This window comes from Arctopsyche grandis, chromosome 11, assembly GCF_051622035.1.
Source record: "Arctopsyche grandis isolate Sample6627 chromosome 11, ASM5162203v2, whole genome shotgun sequence".
In the NCBI taxonomy this organism is placed as follows: domain Eukaryota; kingdom Metazoa; phylum Arthropoda; class Insecta; order Trichoptera; family Hydropsychidae; genus Arctopsyche; species Arctopsyche grandis.
In genome coordinates, this window is record NC_135365.1 from 9,730,251 (window position 1) to 9,752,930 (window position 22,680).

Consider the following 22,680-nt stretch of genomic DNA (forward strand, 5'->3'; position numbering starts at 1 on the left):
GTTCTCAAATCGTGGTGTTTCCTCTATTATCTGTTTAATTCATTTTAACCATAGTGCAATGACAAGTTGTTTCAAATCGAAACTAATGTATAATATTGTAGGCGGGGTAGGTAAGTGTTGACCGTATCCCGGCCTAACGAAACACTGTTGTGCTAGTTTTATAAAGTTTTATTGTTTGCCTATGGTTGTACAAAGGTATGGTATTTGTGGGCAAAAGTATGTCGTTCAGCGGTCTCTGGATATGGTAGAGTGTCGCTGGCTCGGCATTCAGCTATGTTCAGAAGGTCTCTGGATGCGGCAGTGTGTTGCTGGCTCGTTGTTCGGCTATGTTCGGAAGGTCTCTGGATACGGCAGTGTGTTGCTGGCTCGTCCGGCTGGTTGATCTTCCAAGTCCGCGTAGTGTAGTGGTGGCTGGTCAGGAGCTGTATGTTGACTGGTCTGCTGTTGTGTGTCGACGCTTGCTGCTGTGGGTCGACTGGCGTTGTTTGGGTTGTACCTCCTTTTATAGTGTTTCTGGAATCGCCTGACCGATGGTGGTGGTTTGTTGATGCGTAAGAAAGGAATGCACTGTTGTCGAGGCGTAGAATTTTCTGGAACGCTTGATGGAAGTGGTTATTGATGCGTGCGAGCATTTAGTTGTTGATGCGTACAAGAGGAATGCACTTTTGTCGAGGCGTAGTATTTTCTGGAATGCTTGATGGAAGTGGTTGTACGAGCATTTAGTTATTGATGCGTACAAGGGGAATTTGCTTTCGTCGAGGCGTAGTATTTTCTGGAATGCTTGGCGCTGTTCCGCTCGATGTATTTTGTTGTTGCGGAATATTCTCGAAGGTTTCGATGACGATGACGACGACGAGATTCCTACAATATGTACTATATAGAAATTTATTTATAAATTTAAAATTATAATCAAATAGTGGTGACAATAAAAGTCAATATCTGAGAAACTGTCTCAAAACTAATATTGATGTAATAAATATACAAATCTGAACAGTAGTTCCACAGAAATGCTTGAAATAATACAACGTATGATTCAGTGGCGAGACTACAGGAACGAATCATCGGACTACATATCGTTGATCGAAGGCAAACAAAAATTACATGCATACATACGCGAGATCCGTCATTATAAGCAAGTTAAACTCGCCAGAAAGATCCAACTCAATTTTAATAATTGCATCTGTACACATCGAAAGGTTACTCGTCATCTGATGTGCAATCTATCATTCGAGAAAACGAGAATTACGTTTAAAGCTGCCGTTCTGTTAATCTGGCGATTTTAGAGCGGATGCACCAAACCCCCTAAAATCGGTCACGAGAAAACTGGTTGACCGATTTTAGGGTGTGACCAGTTTTCTCGTGACCAGTTTTAGTGTGACCGATCTAGAGCAACCGGTTGTCCTGTGATCGGTTAACATTTGACTAGTAATCACCGAGCCCCGCTATTGATATGATAATTTTCAATCGAGATCTCTCAATTGCTAACAACACGCACATACTGTACTGTTATGAATAATTTAAAAACTTCATCGAAGATTTAGAAGCTCTATGATTTTGAGCAGTAATTAAAAGTATTCAGCTTCGGAATGACGCGTAAAACAGAACGATCAGTGATATATAAATCGAAAATCAAGTCTTATCCGAATGGAATGCAGTCGGACAAAGGTCGTGTTTGGTGCGCGTTGAGAGCAGCACCTGAGATAGTTGGTGTGGTGTGGTGCGGGCGAGCGAGTGAGCGAGTGCGATTAGCGGCGCCTCCTGGAGGGCGAAGGCGGGGGCGCGCGAGGGCCGAGAAGAGATGAGCGGACGGGGCGGGGGAGCGGGAGGGGGAGGGGGAGGGGGGGCACCACCTCTGGCCACTCTCCTGGCGTTCGCACTCTTCCTTCAAACTCCTCTGCACTTCCCGACGAACGCCAATGCCGCTGGTAAACAAACATTTCTCCACTCCACTCCACTCCACTCTACTCTACACAACACAACACCACACCACGCCCCCCTCCATTCATCCCCTAGCGAAAAGGGGGCGTGGGCGATTTTGACATATCCGTACACTTTCATATTTGTTTACATTTTGGAATGTCGACTGGTACTATATCTACATACATACTACACCGTTTGATAACCATGGGGAAAATAAAAGGAAAAAAATGGATTGGCAGGAAAAAGTTATCTTGGCTTCGAAACATGCGCATGTGGAACGATATGAGCGCCGAAGAGCTGTTCCGAGCCGCTGAAGACCGATGTGGATATATTCAAATAATCGACGAGGTGGTCGCCAACGTCCGGATGCGGACAAGGCATTAACAAGAAGAAGATATGGGAAAGAAAACTTGTATTATCATTAAAATACAAATTAGATATAATCAGTGCTTTAAAAAGCGGTGTTTTAGAACGTTTTTTGTCGAATAAATATGGTGTCGGAACGTCAACCATCTCGGATATAAAAAATTACGAAGTGTTCTGATTCTTTAATGTCAGAAGATGGAAGCTCGGAGCGTAAGGTTATGAAAAAATCAGGATATGAATAAGCCGAAGAGTGTATTTTTATGTGGTTCATTCAAAGACGATCGTCTGGACAGTCAATATCTGGTCCATTATTCAAAAGAACCGCTAATTTTAAACAAAAATCCATAATTGAATCTAAATGCCAAGCCACAATCTAAAAACTCGGCAGCTAGGAAATTCTGCTATGATTATAAATTCAGAAATTCCGGTGCAAATCAGTCTTTATAAATATTGACACGGATTACACGACCCATGTTCAATGCATTTTTTTTTTCCAATGCTACCTGGAAAGGCTTAGCGGGTAGTATTCTTGTTTAATGCGTTTTTCAGGCCCATGGACTTGTTGACAAAACGCCGATCGGCGTTGGTCAGCATTCAAAGGGTTAACCCTTTGCCCGCGGCAATACATATACCGAACAAGCCCTGTACGCGGCACCTTTTTCGCGAATTTGGCAATCGAGTTTTCGACCTTAAATACAGATTTTAATATTTACTCAAGCTAACATATATGTTTAATTAACACAAAGTATTATTTTAAACAATAAAATACATAATATATCTCGTAGTTTTGGCTTAATTGTCAAATAATCATTCTTCATACAATTGAGACGTATCGTCGCCATTTTTCAACAGACGTGACGTCACATAAACGAGGTTTCAGTATGGTTCCACAAAAAACTAATTTTGACTGGTATATATTCATTTTAAACAAATTGAATAAATGGCATTCAACTCTCAGTAATATATTCAACCAATTTTGAACCTTAAAACAGTTGAAATAGGCGCATATAAGGCTCAAAATACCGTGCAAAGTTCAGAAATTCTTTGGAAGAGAGCCGCGCTACAGACTTGTCGCGCAAAGCTTCCATAGAAGACGGCCGCGGGCAAACGGTTAAGGAAAGAAGATTTTATAGAAAAATGAGCAAATGTACCTTCTGGGTGATTCTAATTTGTACATAAAATAGATAAGTGACTGTTTATTTCACTTATATGTAGAAATATCTGAATATCATAAATTGATAACATATTAATTGACCGGGATCAAATAACTAAACATAGTTGTTGTGCGGGAGAGCCAGCCAGTGAGGGTTAATAATATTGAGGATTAATAACTGTCCATAGCCAATCTCTAGTTATTATAATGCATTCATTTTATGAATATCATTGTATGAATCCAGATCTGGTATTCATTTCCTCTCGATAGAATTCTTCTCCATAAATGTTTGTGATTCCGTCGTATTTGTGCAAAATTGTATTGAATTTATTATTTAATTGTGAGCCATTATACGGCAAATTCATATGTGTGTGTATCTTTTATCAATGACTTTGAATTGTATTTTGACCTTTTTTTTTATCTATTAAGTGCAGACTATTTATCTACATTGAGTGAAAGGTGATAAAAGAATTGTATTCGAAGAATCATATGTATGCATGATAATAATGTAATTATTTTTAATTGGATTTTGTTCAAACATTACACACCGAGTAAACAAAACATTTGACCAATCGTATAATAATAGAATTTGCATTATTATGTATGTAATATGTTATCGTTGTTTTATTCGAAGGACACCCAAATACGAGTGCAGGACCCACTCTTTTATACACGACCAACAAAGAAGTTCGGGTTACTTATTTATCGCGGCAGCCCAAGTCAACTGTGATAGTCAAAGGCCTGGAAGAGGGTGCATCCGTAGACTTTTATATGGAAGGCCAATTGTTATGCTGGACCGATAACGTTTTGGAAACCATAAAATGCATCTCGCACAATGGGACTCAAGCGAGCGATAAAGTGAGTATATTATCTTGTAAACTTCTATATTACACATACTATTTATGATGTCAAATCTTCCGAGATTAGTATTAATATTATATTTTTTTCATCGCATACAGTTACATGAATCGGAAATAAACAAGATTAGATTAGATAGGAAATAAACAAGTGGATGATTCACTTTGACCCTGCATATTGACACAATTATCATCGACGTGCATTTGTTGCAAAGATGCCTTTATTTTTTAATACTTTTTAAATCATATGTTCTTAGCCAAGTCAGGTTTCTATGGCAAAAGACACCACCACTTGCTAACTTGTTTAGAACGTTTATAAAAAGGTCTTTTTAAGCTTTTATATAAATAATACTTATTCATCTGAACGCTTCTGGTTTCTTCTTCTTCTTAATGCCTTGTCTGCATCCGGACGTTGGCGACCACCTCGTCGACTATTTGCAGATATCCGCATCGCTCTTCAGCGCTCATATCAGTCCAGATGCGCATGTTTCGAAGCCAAGATACCTTCTTCCTGCCAATCCATTTTCTATCTTCTATTTTTCCCATGGTTATCAAATGAAGAAGAACGTATTTTAGACCCCGTATCACGTGTACGAGGTACTCCATCTTTCTCCGCTTGATGACAGAAACAAGTTCTCTGCCTCTCCCTATCATGCTGAGGACAGCTTCATTTGTGACTTCGGGTTTAGAGGATCGATAATATATAAAAACAAATAAACTCGGTCTGATACCGCCAAGAATTGTATCCCAAGCGAATAATGATATTGTTACCTTCTTTAATATGAATCATAATATACAAAGAGTTGACAACGATTTTTCATATTTGACATCCTTTTAAATTGTAACACAATGAATAAATTCGTTTCTTCTTGTTTCCGTTCGCTTTCCTCGTGCTCTGATGGTCGTGACTTTCCCGTTTTCTGACTTCCACAATGTGGCCCGTCATGGTCTTTCACCCGTAGTTCGCATTGACTCAACTACAGTTTTCCCCGTGGCAGTCCTGACCTGGTCGCTACATCTTGTTGGGGATTGTCATCCTCCTCTGCTTCCTCCAACGCTTCCCGGAATGACCAATTTTTCCAGCCTGTCCTGGTCTCGCCTCGCGATGTGCCCAAATAATTGAAGGATAAACTGAAGACAAATGGACGATAGCCTACCCTCAGCTCTTGTAGCATGGAGGCATTGCTTCTTCTCATTGTACAACTGGCAGGATTCTAAGTATCCGTCTCCAACACCACATCTCAAGCTCGTACTGCCCATGTTCAACTCTGTATAGAAACGCGAGGAAGATCAAAGCTCAATCCAGACTCATTTTTGTATACACGGTGATGTCCCGGTCTTTCCAAATTGTACTCAGCTTCGACATTGAGCTTTTCGCCATGCCGATGAGCCTTTTTATTTCAGTCTCACACCCTCCGACATCAGATAGCGCTGATCCAAGATAAATTAACTTGTGTTCAAATTTAATATCAGATAGGGCACGATTTGACCATGTTGATCCACCATTGTAAGATTTGTGTTCGCTCTGTTCATCTTGAGTGCTTTCGTGTTGCAGACGACCGGGTAAATCAGCCATTTCCTCTTCGGAATCGGCTATTAATGTGGTATCATCGGCGTATCTGATATTGGATATGTTTTTACCCCTCCTTTCCAGTCATCAAACGCCCTTCTCATAATGTATTCCCCATAAATATTGAATAGCATGGGAGACAAAATACATTCTTGACGCACATCCTTGTGGACGTTTTGAAGTTAACCGTTGTTCATTTTTTGCTTACAGGTTACGAATCATCCTACGTTCTCGTTAACCGGACTAAATTCGCCTGTTGGCTTGGCCATCGACTGGTATACCCAAAAGTTATATTGGGCTGATAGAGACATATTCGACACTCACAGAATCGAAGTGTGTTCGTTCACTACTAAAGTATGCAAAACTCTATTTTGGTCCGATATTGATCAACCTAGAGCAATCGCTGTCGCTCCAATGAAAGGGTGAGTCATCGATTGAAAGTTATTATTTGCATAATTCCCACTGTCGTACTTTGAATGTGACATTTTTCCAGTTTACTATTTTGGACGGATTGGGGAGAGGAAGCGAAGATTGAAAGGGGCGGAATGGATGGAAAATCTCGAATGGTCATTGTCGATACGCGTATATTTTGGCCGAACGGTTTAACCATCGATTATGAAAATAATAAACTGTATTGGTTGGATGCTAAGCTTCATTTCATCGACTCGATGGACTTTGACGGTAAAAATAGAAAAACCATAATGAAGAACGAACTTGATTACGGTTTTGCACTGACGATATTTAACGAGAAGCTCTACTGGACAGATTGGAAAACTTGGTAATTGTTTGTTTCTTACAAATGGAATTTTATACGGGATGAGTTGTTTCAATGAATTAAATATTATAGGTACGTACACTCGTGGGATATGAAAACAAACGGGCCGATGAAAAATTTGATACATTCGGACGATGCACCCGGAGACGTTAAAGTTTGGAATTCTCATCGACAGCCTCAACCCGCTCAGCCTCATCCTTGTTATTATAATAATGGAAATTGTTCGCATCTGTGTCTGTTGTCACCGACTCCACCAGGTTCGATTTTTCGATTTATACACTACATTGCTTTGTCATTCTTTCCGTTTACTTACTTTGTTTTTTTTTGTTGTTGTTATTTTAGGTTATTCGTGTGCTTGTCCGGCTGGTGTTAAACTGTTGAACAAATGGCAGTGCGCTAACGGAATTCAATCTCAATTAATTATCGTGCAAAAAATGGCTTTAAGTCGCATCTCATTAGACTGTCCGGATTATCCTAGTTTTATCATTCCGCTTCAGAATATCAAAAGTGCTGTTGCTGTGGACTACGACTCTGCTTCTGATTTTATTTATTGGACAGACGATGAGGTGCTAATTTTATATTTTAAAATCCATACATAAATACATGTTTTCAGATTGTATCTTTAAGTGTTCACTATTGCCAAAAACAATCACCATAATGAATCTTTGCTGAGTTTTTTTCACACGCTTTTGAACATACTGAGATAGTTTTAGTAAATTCTATAGATATCGGAACATTAAATTAAATGAAAATACATACATACCTTACCAATTTACTTAGTAGTTTGTAAAAGTTAATTCATTGTACAAAATATGAGTTTTAATCCAAATAGAGCTGAATAATTTTGCTAGTGTTAATATGTTTTACTTGTATTGAATTTTTATATGGCTTTTCTATGTTTTACTTCGCAAACGATTGAGCTAGATTTCCTACAATCTTCCGTTTTGAAACTTTGCCATTTTGCGTGGTTTGATCAATGATGTAAATTTCAATCGATTTTATTGTTTAAATAATTCTAATAAACACTTCTAAATTTGCGATACTTTTGAAGACGGTGACGTTTAATAGCTAATAGGATTATATGTTTGACTTTCCGCCACCCACTCGTCTTGTCAGATTTTAATTGTTTAAACACCTACAACTTTTTCTTTTTCACACTATCTATCTATATATAAAAATCAATGTTTGGCTGTCTGTCTGTCTGTCTGTCACGTATGCATTCCTATACCATTCAAACGATTGCGATGAAACTTGCATGAGTTATTGTGTGTATACGCGCGATGGTTTCTGTAAAAAAAATCGCCCAAAAACGGGATCAAATGTGTTCACATCGCCACCTGCGTTGTTAGGGTAAAATAAACAAACAATTGAATAATTCCAAATGTGTTCGCCGCCTGCGTTTTCCCGACAAATTATCATTACTGTAATTTAATTTGATTATTAAGTATTAATTTGAAACTGAAACTTTCACTTATCGAAACACATCGAGAAACGGGAATGGGAATTGCATGTGTTATTGTGGCATTGCAGCGCATGCCGGGTTCAGCTAGTATCTTATAAAATTGGCATTATAGGTTCTCATTATCTCTCATATATATTTTTACTTCACTCATAGGTTATATATTCAATGTTAAAATGTTTATATTATAATGGTGATTCGATATGCTTGATTTTTTACAAGTCTATTCTATGTTTTTTTACAGGCGAGAACAATATCTAGGTCTCGTATAAATGGAAGTGAACAGTCTATTGTTATCCAAGGCAATTTAGGTAATATTGATGGTTTGGCTATTGACAGTGTAGCTGGAAACCTTTACTGGACAGATCCTGCTGCCGATACAATTACTACATCGCGCCTGGATGGTTCTAGTAGAAAAGTAAAAATCATTTTTGTTATGATTTAATAATCTACAATAATTGTTATAAATAAATTTATAGACAAAGCAAACTAATCATCGACGTTTATTGCTATTATTCTAGGTATTGATAAATGAAAACTTAGATTCTCCCAGAGGTATAGCTCTGGCGCCTTCTTTAGGTTGGATGTTTTGGTCGGATTGGTCAGGACCAGCAAAAATTGAACGAGCCTCGCTAGACGGCAGCGATCGGGTTTTGTTAATATCGTCAGACATACTTTGGCCTAACGGTATAGCACTCGATATCACCGCAAAAAAAATATATTGGGGCGATGCTCAGAGTAAAAAAATGGAGGTATAGTTAAAATACCTGTCTGTTGTTTTTTTCATATTATGGAATATTAAGGTTTTTTTAAGTGGAATATTAATTTTGACTTGCAGGTGTGCAATATGGATGGCTCTGATAGAAGACAAATTATCGGTGATAATTTGAATCATATTTTCGGCTTATCCCTACTCGGCAACTATCTCTATTGGACTGATTGGCAAACTAGAAGTCTGTCTAGAGTTCATAAAATAACGGGTATTTTTTTAACTGTTTAACTTTTATTTATTCAAAACGTGCGAATGTGTAATTACGGTCTGTGATTCGAAGGTATGAGAGAAATAGTCGCAGATCAAGTCCACAATGTGATGGGAGTGAAAGCTTTTAAGCTTGGAGAGCCTTTAGCTTTGAATCCTTGCAGCGACAATAATGGAAATTGTTCTCATTTGTGCTTCAATCGTCCCAAAGACTACATTTGCGATTGTCCCATCGGTGAGTTGTCATAGAATTTAATCGAATACATTTTTTATTGATATGTATTTAATTAAATTCTAATTTGTATTTGTGCATTCTAGGCTTGGAACTCGGAAAAGATAGTAAAACGTGCGTAAAACCTGCAGCTTTTCTCATATATTCACGAAAGGAAAAGATTGGCCGTCTCAGTATAGAAATTCAAAACAACAACGCTACATTACCCATCAAAGATATCAAAGGACCTAGGTAGTGTTTGATTTGAGTTTTATTTATATTTTACCGCAATGTGCACACATTTGTGAATGTATCATCTAAATCCACTTTCATTTTTCAGCTATTTGACAATTCATGCTGAAGAAGGTCGCCTATATTGGGGCGATCCGAAAGCCTACAGCATCGGACGATGTACAATTAACGGTTCCAATTCTGAAAAACTTCTCGAGTGGACACCCGTCGAAAGTAATTTCCATTCAAATGTGTTCATACAATTCAATATAAAATATGTTTTTACTGATCGTTCTCTATCTCTCTCTCTCGATAGGCTTAGCTTTCGATTGGTGCGGTCGAAATTTATATTGGATCGATACGTCTAGTCGTATCGAAGTGTTGAAAGTAGACAGATCCAGTCGTCGAACGCTAATTTGGCAGGGACTTCGAAAACCTAGAAGCATCGTATTGGATCCTCTCAAAGGGTATGTATATATATATTTTCATACTTGACTTAAATTTTTCGTAATAATAATACAAAATTGTGCGTTATAGTTACATGTATTGGTCGGAATGGGGATCTAAGAGTATAAAGCGAGCTCAAATGGACGGATCACACGTCGAAACTTGGATGTCTCCGGTGGGGCGTGCGTACGCTTTGACAATCGACTACGAATTAGAAAACTTGATCTGGGTCACGTTGGAACCACCTTTGGTAGAAACGGCGAGATTGAACGGCGAAAATCGGAAGACGTTGATATCTAGTAAAATCACGATGCCTTTTGCTCTGACATTATATCAAGATTATATATATTGGGCTGACTGGTATACAGGTATGACGTTTTTTTTTATTTATTTGGATATGCATGTAGAATTTTAACTTTTATATTATAATAGAAGTATAGCTCAGTGGTTTTGTTGATGCTAACCACCGAGAAGTTCCAGGGTTCAAGCCCTAGGTTGACCTCGATTGAAAATAATTTATTTGGAAGCATTTCTGTAGTACTACTGGTCAAACTTGGTTATTTTTGATTCCAAGTCGATCATTTCCTATCAGAGTTTGCCAATTTATGTGATTTAATTGTTTAACCCTTTGAATGCTGACCAACGCCGATTGATGTTTTGCCAACAAGTCCATGGGCCTGAAAAAGGTCGATAGGCGTTGTATTTTGAGCATGTACAAAGTAAACAAGAATACTAACCGCTAAGCCTTTCCAGATGGCATTGAGAAAAAAATGCGTTGAACATGGGTCGTGTAATCCGTGTCATTCATTTGTCAACGTTTATAAAGACTGGTTTACACCAGAATTTCTGAATTTATAACCTAGCAGAATTTCCCGATGGAAATCCCTAACTGCTGAGTATTTTAGATTGTGGCTTGGCATTCTAGATTGTGAGCATTACATTTTAACAACAATGAAGAAGATGAAACTAGTTTTAGAAAATTACATTCATTAATTGACTTCTTTTGCTTATTTTATAATGTTGCAAGATATAATAGAGAGTCTGAACACACCTTTACAAAACTGGAAATCCTCGGCGGTAGTGATCTAGGGCTTGTTTGGATTAGCTACAATTTTTATACCTGCTTTCTATTGGATTTCAAAATAATTGCAGTTGGAATTGTTGGCGAAATTTTCAGCGTTGCGGGCTTTCAACAGAAAAGACGTCAGTACTCAAAGGGTTAAACGGTTCCTCATCAAATTGGCAAAAATCACCCTACCCACTATGTCACCACTATTTGAATATGATTTAATATTTATACATTTACAAGTTTAATACCATTGGTGTCGCTCGGAGGCAACCCGTAATGATATCATGGGAAAATATAATTTTTTTTAATAATTGTTTTTATATCCATTTCAGGAAACATTGAAAGTGCTTTAAAAACCAATGGTGAAAACCGATCTATAATACACTCTCATTTGGATTCAATAACGGATATGATAGTTTATCATCAATCGCGTCAAGTTGGGAAGAACCCTTGCTCGGTGAACAACGGCGGATGCTTGCATTTGTGTTTGTCAGTCGTTGTGGACGGTGAACATCGTTCAGGATATAGATGCGCTTGTCCGACTCATTACACTTTAAACAGAGATAATATATCATGTTCAGGTACACTTTTGAATTGGTATTTTTTTTTTGTTTCATTTTCTCTAGACTTTTGGTAATTGGTATTTTTATTTTGTTTTTTTAGCTCCCAAGGAATTTATTTTGTTCAGTCATCGGTTTGGTGTGGGTCGTGTAATCTTCGGAGGACCTGATTGCCCAGACACAACCTTGTCTGAATTGAGAGGCGTCCGAGCGATTGAATATGATCCCGTGTACAGAAATCTCTATTGGATCGAGGGCCGTACACATTCTATCAAATATATGCCGGAAAATGGCATCGGAAATGTTACCGTGCTGACTGTAGATGTCGACGTTTCGGCCGACATGGCTCTAGATCCCATTGGTAGAGCACTCTATTTTTCTTCGCCGTCGACGAATTCGATCAACGTCACAAAATTAGACAACACGTCGTTGGTCGGGGTTGTAATTCAAGGCGAGAAATACGTACCGAGATACATAGTTATTCATCCGACTAAAAGGTATGTAGTTTTTGAGTTGTACTTGTTTAATTGTACGCTTGCTTTTCAACTCGCTTGTTAGAAGTAAGCTAGAGTATAATGCGATTGTGTGGAATCCGCATGAAGCAAACTACTCTCTTATTATCGAAAAAGTGCAAAAAGCATTTCTTCGTTTTCTATATAAGAAAGAGTATGGGTACTACCCATATCTCTATCCTACGCATGTTTGGGTATAATTCCCTTGAACTTCGGAGAAACTTCTCGTTAATTCGTTTAGTTCTCCAGCTACTGTGTGGTAATACGTCATGCCCGTTGTTGCTGGAACAGTTGGGACTTTATGTACCTAATTATTATGTGTGTGGTAGACATCATCATTTGATGGTTGTACCTCCTGCTCGCACAGTTCTTTTTTGAATGGCTCCTATACCAAGAGCTATTCGACTTCTCAATGAAATCGTTGCTGCCGTCCCTGAATGCGATATTTTCCACCTCGGTGAGCGTAGATTATTGGATATTATTTTAACATATTTATCTGGCAACCTGCGCTCATTACTTTCTTAATTTGAATGAGATGTATGAGTGGAATCTTAATCTACTCTCTTCCATTTGGGCCTCGCAGGTATGTTTTGTATTTGTAACTTGTTCTTATTTATCGGAACAGGCTGAAGGTGCAAGATATTCCCTTATTTGTATTTTTTCTTATTTTAAATTTTAATTACTATAAAGTTTTTTATGATTGTGTTAAATGCAGTATTTTTTTTTTTTTTACTTTTCTTTTTTTTAATTTTTTGTATCTTAATTTTTTGCTTTTGCTTTTTGTTGTATCTATTAATTTTTTATTTAATTTTTTGTTTTCTCCCTCTCTTATTTTATTATGTAGGCCATTGTGGCGCATTAGGTTCTTCCTGTAATGCCATAATGGTCAAAAAACGTTAAATAAATAACACTTTTACAATACAATACGTCAATCGTTGATTTGTTTGCTGACTTATTTTTCATATATTTTAGATTGCTGTTTTGGGCTGATGTCAATCTAAAGAAAATTATGAGCTCAGCTATGGACGGAACTGATCGTAAAGAAATCATTCAAGCGCAGAATATAAGCGCACTCACTTTGGATCCATTCAACAATACTATTTATTGGGCTAATGCCAATCAAATATATGCTTGTTCTTTAGATGGACATGAGAAGTATGGTTATTGTTCGATTTTAATTCTAAAATTCTAGATTATGTAAAAGACGTTTATTTTAAATTAAAATTTCAGACGAACTATTTGGAAGGGTGGAGTTGTAATGTCTCTGTCTGTTCTCAATTCTACTTTGTATTGGATTGATGGTGCGAAGCAACTTATGCGCCTACCACTCGATGAAAAAAACGCACCAGCTCGTTCGGTGACTCGTGTTCCTTATGTGGGGGACGTCGTTGCCGTTCACAAGGTATTATTCTGTTTCAAAATTATTGACATTATTTAATAACCAAAGCAAAATAAGTGGCTTTCCCTCCCCATTTCTCTCGCAAAAAATCTTGAGTTATTATGTTATTATGTCTCAAGGTTCGCCGGGTTTCTCTCCATAGATGTCTCTGTGGATGATTGTTGTATAAAAATTCTTATTGTTGTATAAATATTTGTTGATCGTATTGTATACGATGTTTGCAGAGCACTTTGCTATGTTTGACCATAGATGCCATGTATAATTTCGAATTATGTATATAATTTGGTGTATTTCTTGATCTCTATAGTACACTCGTCGCATTGGAACGATCTGTAATGACGAGTGTACATAGATTGATTGATTGAATAAAATAAAAATAAATAGTGTGTTCTGGTTTTATTTATTGATGTATTTCAGATTGATATGAAACACCAATGTGCTGGCGGTGGAAAATGCAGTGGAGTTTGCTTAGCTGGTGGAAAATGTGGTTGCGTACGAGGACTTTCATCTCAAGGCACTCCATGTGGACTTTCTCCATGCGCTGTAGACTATTTCGAATGTGCACCCAATTCACCGGATCATAACGTTCATTTACCACAATTTCAGCAATGTGTTCCAAAGACATGGAGGTGTGTTTGTGTATACATACATACGTATTTCCTAAATTTAGCATATAATTCTATTTTTGTACTAAAACATATTTTATTTCCAGATGCGACGGAATATCAGATTGTCCAAACGGAGCCGATGAAAACGGATGCAACACTTGTCCTGCAGATAAGTTTAAATGTCCAGATGGAAATTGTTTGGAAAACGATCAAGTCTGCGACGGAGTCCAGCAGTGTTCCGATGGACAAGACGAAGCAAACTGCTGCAACGGACCTCACAATTACAAATGTCCGAATACGGGTATATGCATATTGTCCAGTAAACTATGCGAACAATGGGACCGATGTGAAGGTGCTGACGAAGTGCCTGTTCAATGCGCTCAAGAAAGCATTGATTCTCCCGTAACAAATATGAAGATTTTATATATATTTATCTTGCTAGGATTAGTACTGTTAGTGTTCCCTACTTTGGGAATACTTTACTGTCGGCGAAAGTTGGCCTCCAATCGTTTCCCACCAGACGATAGGGCTGGCGATCCACTGAGCCCGAAACAGCTTCCCCACAACATCAAAATCGGTACCGTTTGTCCATCGACTAGTAGCAATTCGAGAGCTATAAAAATGGGAAATAAAATCATGGAAGGTATGAGGATGTCTAACCTCAATAGTTCGAGCACGAGTAGTTATGATAGGAATCATATAACGGGCGCGTCAAGCTCGGCTACGAACGGTTCGTGCTTTGTAGGGGGTCGATATCCTCAAGAACCGTTGAACCCGCCTCCGAGTCCGGCGACGACGGCTCCTTCTAGCAGTGCAGCTTCGAGGCATAGACCCTACAGACACTACAGGGCTATAAATCAGCCTCCGCCGCCCACTCCGTGTTCGACTGATGTGTGCGATGAGTCGGAATCTTACGAACATATATTTTATCCTATGTTAGGATCAGGGATGTATTTGGAAGCGCCGCCGCCGACGCCTTGTCCGACTTCACCGCCGTCGCCGTCTTCTCGTTCATCCGCTTATTTTTCTCCACTGCCTCCCCCGCCTTCACCAGTCCCGCCGCATTATGACTCATAGCATTTGATAACGAGCCACGAGGACTTCGGTGGAAACAAAATAATTTATATTTATTATGTAATTAATCGTTATATATTCAATTCATATCGATATAACTCAATATTCCAGTGTTTTAGAATTATTTATGTATATTGATTGTCAAAACTTTAATGCTCTTCTAATCAATACCATGATCTTCATGTAAAACTTGTTAACAGAACGTAACATAAAATTAGAATTATCGAATCGAACAGTTGAGACAGGAATCTAATGCAGATATTTCTCAGTTGAATGTTGATTGCAGAACAATTGATATTGGGAAGTTTGAAAATGGTATTTTTTTCTGTATTATAATATTCTTTTATTTATAATGTAATCCCTTGGTCTAAGCACAAATTTGTATGTATGTTCATATGCATATTTTTAGTTTCAATAATTTAAAACTCCCATAGTACGATTTCTGCTAGTGTAAATAATCCAAAGATTCTATAATATTATCATCGTGTTATTTTATTTAATATAATGAAACAATAAACTGTTGATTTGTTTTGAATAGATTGTTTTATACTTAATATTTAAGTTGCCTAAAATTGTGCCTATATAATTGTAAATATAATTTTTAGAGAATGACTTAGTGTTAATGTAAATCAAATTCGTAATATTTTTGGTATTGGAATTTTATGACGATGTCACAAAAGATATACATATATACTATTTTAATGGATGGCGAGTAACTTACTTTATTGTAATGTATAAAAAAATATTTAAAAAAAATTATCACAATAATAATTGCTACTTAATCTAAAATTTTTATGTATCATTAACATTTATTAGATATTTCCCAAATGTCTACACATCATTGTGGTGTAAATGGAAATATTTATGTTATAAGTTCAAATTAGTTTATCGCACCTCGAATTATTTTATTTTATTCTAATTATAATTAACAATCGTTGATTTAATGTATTGATTAGTAAAAGTAAATTTAATATTTTTAATTCATACAAACTTTTGTTTTGAAAAAAAAAAAACAATGAAAATTTTCACTTGTTTATTTATACTCATGAACTTTTATGAATACAAAAAAATCATTTTTAAATAAAATCATGTTCCTCATTGACTGCCATATAATTTAAACGATGTATATTTTTAAATAAAGACTGAAATCAATAGAGGAAAAGGTGCTTTAAATCAGTATACACACGTACATGAAAAATGCACAATGTTAAAATATGTGCATGCATTTGTATTGTATAATAAGAATGTATAATTTTGTACATTAGAAATATTTAATAAAACTTTAAGTTTTATATTCTATAATAACACCTGTCATTTTTATTTCCATCGACTATGCGATTTCAACCGGTTCACATTCAAATTTCCTTGCGTGGTGACTTCCTCTTGGGCGGCCAGTTCTTCGTCTATCAACAGCTCGAAATTACCCAACGCTTCCTGCGATGTTATTTTATTCCAACGAACACTATAAACACCATTTAATACTTAAATCCGTACAAAAATCCTCTTAAGAAAAAAATAATTAAACAAAATACTCACTCGGGGATTCCGTCGGTCGGCAAAACCACCGATATAATATTATCTATCAGTTTATATTTTAATATTCGATCGTTCACCGTTGTGGATGTTAATGACGGCGAAGCGTTCACCTGACATTGAAAAACATGGACTGAAATATGATATACTAAAGATATACTGTATGGGTATTTAAATTGAAACTCACTTCTACAAGCCATGGTTTTAAATAGTTGTCTATAATGATATCGTATCCATAGCATTCAAAGCAATGCCTAAAAATGTTTTAATCCTTGTGTGAAATTAAAATTCAAGCCTACACACTAATACAAATAAGGCAACTCAAATAATACCTATCATTAGCCATAACTGGAGTAACGGCTTTCAATGAATGCACGATCAGCCACTGAATAGCCGAGAACAATTTGTCAGTAACGGGCTTACCCCGTGTTCCCTCCAGATATAATCGTAAGTTTTGAACGCTCATTTTCCCACCATGAAGACTGTTGTATTCTCCCTGAAACCCGCGGAATCAGAATCTGGGGACTCAAGCGTAACGATAGGTTGATTTTCACTTCATCGATACTTACACCGTGCTTTTGTACGCTGACGTTGGTTAAATGGACGTACATGTTATCCAGCTCCGTCACGCTGGTGTCGTATTTCACTGTGCAAAATCGACAAAATCCCAATTTGAACAGGTACGCTTTCAGCGGCCGAAACGAAGTGACCAGAACGTACAGACGTAGGTCAAATTTTTTACCTCCGATCAACAGCGGATTGTCAATGTATCTGGAATAATAGTACATATTTCACTCACATGATACACTGATTAGTCGGAGTGGCTTTGCTTACTTGTATTGAAATACCTAGATATGACATAGCTTTCTTTTGATAGTTGCGGATGGAACGGAGCTTTGGCTTCTCGGGACCACTTTTTCAATTTCGATAGTTTATTTATCAGGAATATGCCAGCGCCTTGAGACTTTCCGCACGGTTTCATAATCCAAGTACTCTGAGGAGATTTCCTATATTCTTCCACAAACATGTTATAGTCTGAAAAATATTGTAATTAATTTCTATACGAATTCGATAAGTACCATAGATATAGAATAACCTAGATAAGCCATTACGTTCACTTTTGGTCGGAGATGTTGTCGCCACCGACTGAGAGGTGCGGAGGGTTAAACTAGCGGGGAAGTGGTGAAAAAAAAGGTCGACGCAGTGGTCAGCAACCAGTTTATGTACATATGTACATGCACTGAAGTTTTATTTTATTTATAACATTATTTTATTGGACACTCCGCGTGTAAACAGTAAACCAAACTAATAAACCCATATTAAGAAAAAAATATTAAGCTATACACACTATATTAAACTACAAATGTATGTTACTATAATAAAACCATCATTAACTATTACAATATTTAAACATTAGTAACTTCCACAAGGATCAATTTTAAAGCTGACACTTTAATATTTAGTTCATCGTTTGTAGTTTTAAACTTAATGTCGATTTCTGAATTTCCTTCAGTGCCAACAAGATATACGCGTGCATTTAGAGACATCTGTGGCAGAGGTTGTCGACTGCTGCATATAACACAACATACATCGCGCCGATATTTCATTATATGTTAAAATACTACTATAATTGAAGACATTATATATTAATTCTTACTTATGATATGTGATGCCATCCGCCTTTTTATGTTTTCTTAAGTAATTGTAACACAATTTCACTGAATACCTTGGCATTTTCGAAAAACGTCAATCGACCTTCCGACTTAGAAGCTAACTAGCTACTGAGAGAGAGTGTGCATGCACTGTACTTTCTTTTGTGTGTGCATGCTCCAACAGGGTGATCGGCTTAGAGCGTCAGGGCGTATCTATGTATTCTATATCTATGATAAGTACTTAATTTCTAATGTTTACTCACCAGCTGGCAAAACAAATGTTACCGGAATGAAATCTAAATGAACATAACGGGTACCAGGTTGACCATTTGGCAAGGTTACTTCTACTTTTTCAGCAAGCGGACTACCATCTCTTTCCAGTTCCTTTCTGTACCTTTTTATATTCTTCACTAACAAATCTTTCCGCGATAATTCATAATGATTCGGAAAGTGATTGATCATTCTGAAATAAAATTTCATTTACAAATTGAAATTTTTTTCAAAAGTAAGTTCAAACAGATGTGAAATAGCATAGGAGTCCCAAGCTTTTTCAGAATTGTGTTCTAACTGCACAGCTTTAAATACACTTACTGATTATCATTCATTCGGTATCCGCTGTCCACACTGAACAAATTTCGACACGTTTGAGTCCCCGCCCAGTAAAAGTTCCACTCGTCATCAGGTCCCACCTGAATCCAACCCCTTTTCTCGAAATTGCTCACTAAAACAGATTTATCCAAATCCGTACAATATGCCACTCGCGTACGTTCCACTCCAGGCCCTTGGATTCTACAAAAACATTGGCTTCTCTGATTGCTTGGTTTGAAATAATACGTTAATTGTTTTATTAATTACCAACGCAAATAATTTACCTGCCATACATAGTTGATGGATTAGTATTTGTAGATTTTCTTGTATCATAATTCATTCTATTATATTGTCGAGGAACATTGATCAAACTGAAATTGTTATGGTGATTTATCGTATTGTATTGTAACTATGGTAATTTACAATTGTATTCAACAATATCATTCACTACACTAAATAGTTTGGTACCATCGAAAGTAAGATACAATTTCATGAAGAATTTTCCAATAAAAATTTTATAATGCAGAAGAGTGTACTGTTTATCATTTTCAAAAAGTAAGAGTAAGGGCGAAATCATACAGGAAAGAACGCGGCATATGGTTTTTTTAAGATCCTTTTAAACAAACACGCCCAGTACACACCGTCCCAAAATCACCCCTGGAGTGTTTTCGGTAATATTTTATCCTTGCTTGCCAGTGATCGAGAATGGTGTATCTCATATTTGAAGAAATGTAGGAGAACCCCCACAGCAGAGAGCCAAGCAAACGACGTGCCGTTTTTCCCTGTGATTTCGCCCTTAGGGTCACAGACCTGGGTAAAAATTAAAATCTTGTTAAATAAAGGCTCAAGCCTAAATATCTTATATATGAACATACTATTTTGTTCATACACGAACTATAGATTACAGTTGAAGTGCTAAAAGTCAAAAGCTATCTTCAAATAGATTACCATCAGGTGTCGCACGAAACTTGGCTGTCGTAAACAAAATAAGCCGTATTTTAAATGGGTACTCCTGTGGAAACCATATTACAACGTTGCTATAATTCCGATTGCTGCTGATTTTTAAAACATTCTAACCCAAGGTAGGCATACATAAAGACAGAATGGAGCATAGAGCAAACGAATACTTGAACTTATGCCTAATAGTTTGTGCATGAACAAACTTTTTTTTTATATTTGTTTTGTGTACAATATAGCTGGCCAGATTGGTTTATATATGAACAAACTATTAAAGTATTGTTGCTTAAGGGTAGGTTCAGGATGCAAATGAAAGGCCAAAGTCGCTTCACAGCATTTATTCAACGATTGAAGAGGTCCACACGGATCCACCACTCACTCCAGAATAATCTGATCTACCATGTGTACCTCCTTATAAAGGACAAATTGCACACCACAGCATCCCCGATCCAGATACGTATCTATTGTGGCGAGTCAATTGTTCTGTGAGAACTTGGCGTATCCTCTCTCGAGTCCCATTAGCCTAATCCGGGGTCTCTATTGTTCACCCACGAATGCACTTAGACAGTGGATTCATGAGATGTACATTTAAGGCTGTAGCATACACAAACCTATGGTCGTACTATCCATTCAAAAGAATTATCATGAATTTTATAGAATCTTTTTATATAAAATTTTGCTAAAATATATATTTGGTTTGGTACCTAAAAAAGTTTATATAAAATTTTAGACATCTAAAAAATTTTGTGAACCACTTTTATCTATATAATAATTTTTATAACATAATCGACATTTAAAAAGGAATATTCAAAATTGATTTTTTTTTATTACAAAGCTTTTATTAGATTTTATTATTATTTTATGGTTAAATAAAGATAAAAAGTACATGAAAAATTATTTAATTACATTACATCTACAATAATAACAATACATATACAATTAAAACGAAAACCAACCGGGTACTCCAGGTCTTAAATTATTTCTAGATGTGAAAGTCTTGAAACCCGCCTTCGCTTCATCCATAGCCTTTTCGCCTTCTTCTTCTTCTTTACTTGTAGGATACACATCGGGGAATTCAAAAGTTACCGTTTTAGGCTGTAACAATCAGTAAATCAACTGCTGCAAACCAACTCATATAGTATAATATAACATCAATGAGACAATTAAGATATATGTACCAAAGTAACGCGTGCAAGTTTGTAATCGTTGTCTTTTACTATATATCCCTTTCCTATTGCAGGTTTTGTCCGACCTCCGACCACTTTGTTATGCACCTCCACGACCGGTATGTCGTATATCTTCTCCAAATAATTTTTAACATCATATTCGGTCATCTTCATTGAACATATAAAATGGACGACATTCGGAGGATATTTGTAATCTTTCCGGTTGACTAATTTCATCCAAAAGTTGGGCAGAAATACGCGTAGCTGCGGATTTCCCAGCTGATACAGAGGATACCTGAAACGAAATTTGATCATGCCGAATCATAACCTCAAATACACAACATAAAATTCAACAAAAAAACGATAATTAAGTCTATTTTTTTATTTTAAAATGATAGAGATATGAATATAAGCATAAAACAAGGTGATTCCGAGTTCTAACCATCTATTTGACATTGCGAATTAGTTGCTCATTTGACACAAGGAACAGAACCAACAATAGATATTGGTCCAAACACTATTTTAGAACGGGCAAAACCAACTACGTAAAGTCGACAATTCTCGATGATTTCAAATTAAAATAAGGGCACAGATCTTTTACTAATCATTTTCATAATACGCTTAAAATTTTTTGTGGAAAAAAATGTGTACTTGTCTAAAACGTCACATCAGTTTTGACATTGATTGTGGTATATATATATAAAGACGGACGCGATGTACATATGTAGGTATGTTTGTGGCGGACGCGTGGACAAGGGTTCGGTGATTAGTTAAAGCCCGGACCCAGAGGGTGCCGCGTATTGTTCAAATGTTGTAAATGCATTGTTAAAGGTTTGCCGAACCTTTTTTACAAAGGATTTACAACAATGGAACAATGAGCGGCACCTTGACTATTCTACCTCTAGTGATTACATCCCAAATGTGAATCGCTACCAGGATAACCGCTGCTACGAAAATCGCTCGAGCAGTCTGTTGTCGCTCGAAAATTCGTCGCATTGGAAAATTGCCGTACAGAAAACTGCCCAAATCTCGTATAAAAAAGCAATATTTGGGCAGTTTTTTGTACGGCAATTTCCTTGTGCGATAGGAGAGCCGCTCGAGCGATTTTCGTAGCGGGTTTCATTCATGTTTCGAACGGGTGAACGGGTTGGATCTACAAGTGCGTAATGCGCGCACTCAACTTTTTCTATCAATACATGCGCCTATAAATTACCTTACATTATATTTATATATAACTATATTTTAATTTGTGCATCAATTCCTTTCCGAAGTCACCCGTTGAAATTAACGGGCACAACACTAGTCCTACGTAGTTGTATTCCCCATACACAGGGTTTGTTGAATACTTAATCCCAAATCAACATCATGAAATAAATCCACGCGCAAGTCTCGTTAATGACTAAACTCATACCGCAATACAGTACAGGAATGAATATCAACATTGACCGATAAATAAATTTGTCATTAGTTACTTGCACTTTTATTTGTAACTAGCTGAACCCATGCGTTGCAATATCAGAATAAGGCATGTAATTCCCGTTCCTGTTTCAAGTGATGGTTTGAGCTCAAATAACGTCTCTTCAAAGTCGTGTCG

At 36.9% G+C, this 22,680-nt stretch overlaps 3 protein-coding genes across 3 annotated transcripts; 1 reads left to right on the forward strand and 2 right to left on the reverse strand.

Annotated features, from left to right (window-relative positions):
* Positions 1 to 1,654: 1,654 nt before the first annotated feature.
* Positions 1,655 to 16,684, forward strand: arr (low-density lipoprotein receptor-related protein 6). The gene is made up of 20 exons (XM_077441834.1): positions 1,655 to 1,925; positions 4,074 to 4,297; positions 6,077 to 6,288; positions 6,360 to 6,644; positions 6,714 to 6,898; positions 6,984 to 7,207; positions 8,345 to 8,518; positions 8,622 to 8,852; positions 8,939 to 9,080; positions 9,153 to 9,314; positions 9,398 to 9,542; positions 9,631 to 9,755; positions 9,838 to 9,988; positions 10,059 to 10,336; positions 11,370 to 11,618; positions 11,701 to 12,094; positions 13,082 to 13,264; positions 13,340 to 13,511; positions 13,926 to 14,137; positions 14,221 to 16,684. Exons 1-20 carry the CDS (start codon positions 1,799 to 1,801, stop codon positions 15,191 to 15,193), a joined length of 4,848 nt encoding a protein of 1,615 aa, XP_077297960.1. The 5' UTR covers positions 1,655 to 1,798; the 3' UTR covers positions 15,194 to 16,684.
* On the reverse strand, positions 16,208 to 20,362 carry TTLL1B (Tubulin tyrosine ligase-like 1B). Its single transcript, XM_077440497.1, has 11 exons — positions 20,355 to 20,362; positions 19,657 to 19,773; positions 19,248 to 19,334; positions 18,967 to 19,191; positions 18,639 to 18,838; positions 17,572 to 17,758; positions 17,293 to 17,494; positions 17,056 to 17,219; positions 16,911 to 16,977; positions 16,727 to 16,836; positions 16,208 to 16,652 (listed from the first exon to the last, which is right to left on the reverse strand). The coding sequence occupies exons 1-11, from the start codon at positions 20,360 to 20,362 to the stop codon at positions 16,508 to 16,510; spliced, it is 1,512 nt and encodes a 503-aa protein (XP_077296623.1). The 3' UTR covers positions 16,208 to 16,507.
* Positions 20,147 to 21,605, reverse strand: mRpL23 (mitochondrial ribosomal protein L23). Its single transcript, XM_077440900.1, has 3 exons — positions 21,529 to 21,605; positions 21,099 to 21,381; positions 20,147 to 21,015 (listed from the first exon to the last, which is right to left on the reverse strand). Exons 1-3 carry the CDS (start codon positions 21,540 to 21,542, stop codon positions 20,860 to 20,862), a joined length of 453 nt encoding a protein of 150 aa, XP_077297026.1. The 5' UTR covers positions 21,543 to 21,605; the 3' UTR covers positions 20,147 to 20,859.
* Between the last annotated feature and the right edge of the window lie 1,075 nt (positions 21,606 to 22,680).

Bases quoted from the DNA above. Each gene is read 5' to 3' on its own strand.
- mRpL23 (XM_077440900.1), bottom strand. The intron at 21,016-21,098 runs GTACATATATCT...TGATTGTTACAG, and splicing joins AACTTGCACGCGTTACTTTG to CCTAAAACGGTAACTTTTGA.
- arr (XM_077441834.1), top strand. From the start codon at position 1,799: ATGAGCGGACGGGGCGGGGGAGCGGGAGGGGGAGGGGGAGGGGGGGCA. The intron at 9,315-9,397 runs GTGAGTTGTCAT...TGTGCATTCTAG, and splicing joins CATTTGCGATTGTCCCATCG to GCTTGGAACTCGGAAAAGAT. The intron at 13,265-13,339 runs GTATGGTTATTG...TTAAAATTTCAG, and splicing joins TCTTTAGATGGACATGAGAA to ACGAACTATTTGGAAGGGTG.
- TTLL1B (XM_077440497.1), bottom strand. The intron at 17,495-17,571 runs GTATTTCAATAC...CTATTATTCCAG, and splicing joins GAAAGCTATGTCATATCTAG to ATACATTGACAATCCGCTGT. The intron at 16,653-16,726 runs GTGAGTATTTTG...TGGTGTTTATAG, and splicing joins CCGACCGACGGAATCCCCGA to TGTTCGTTGGAATAAAATAA.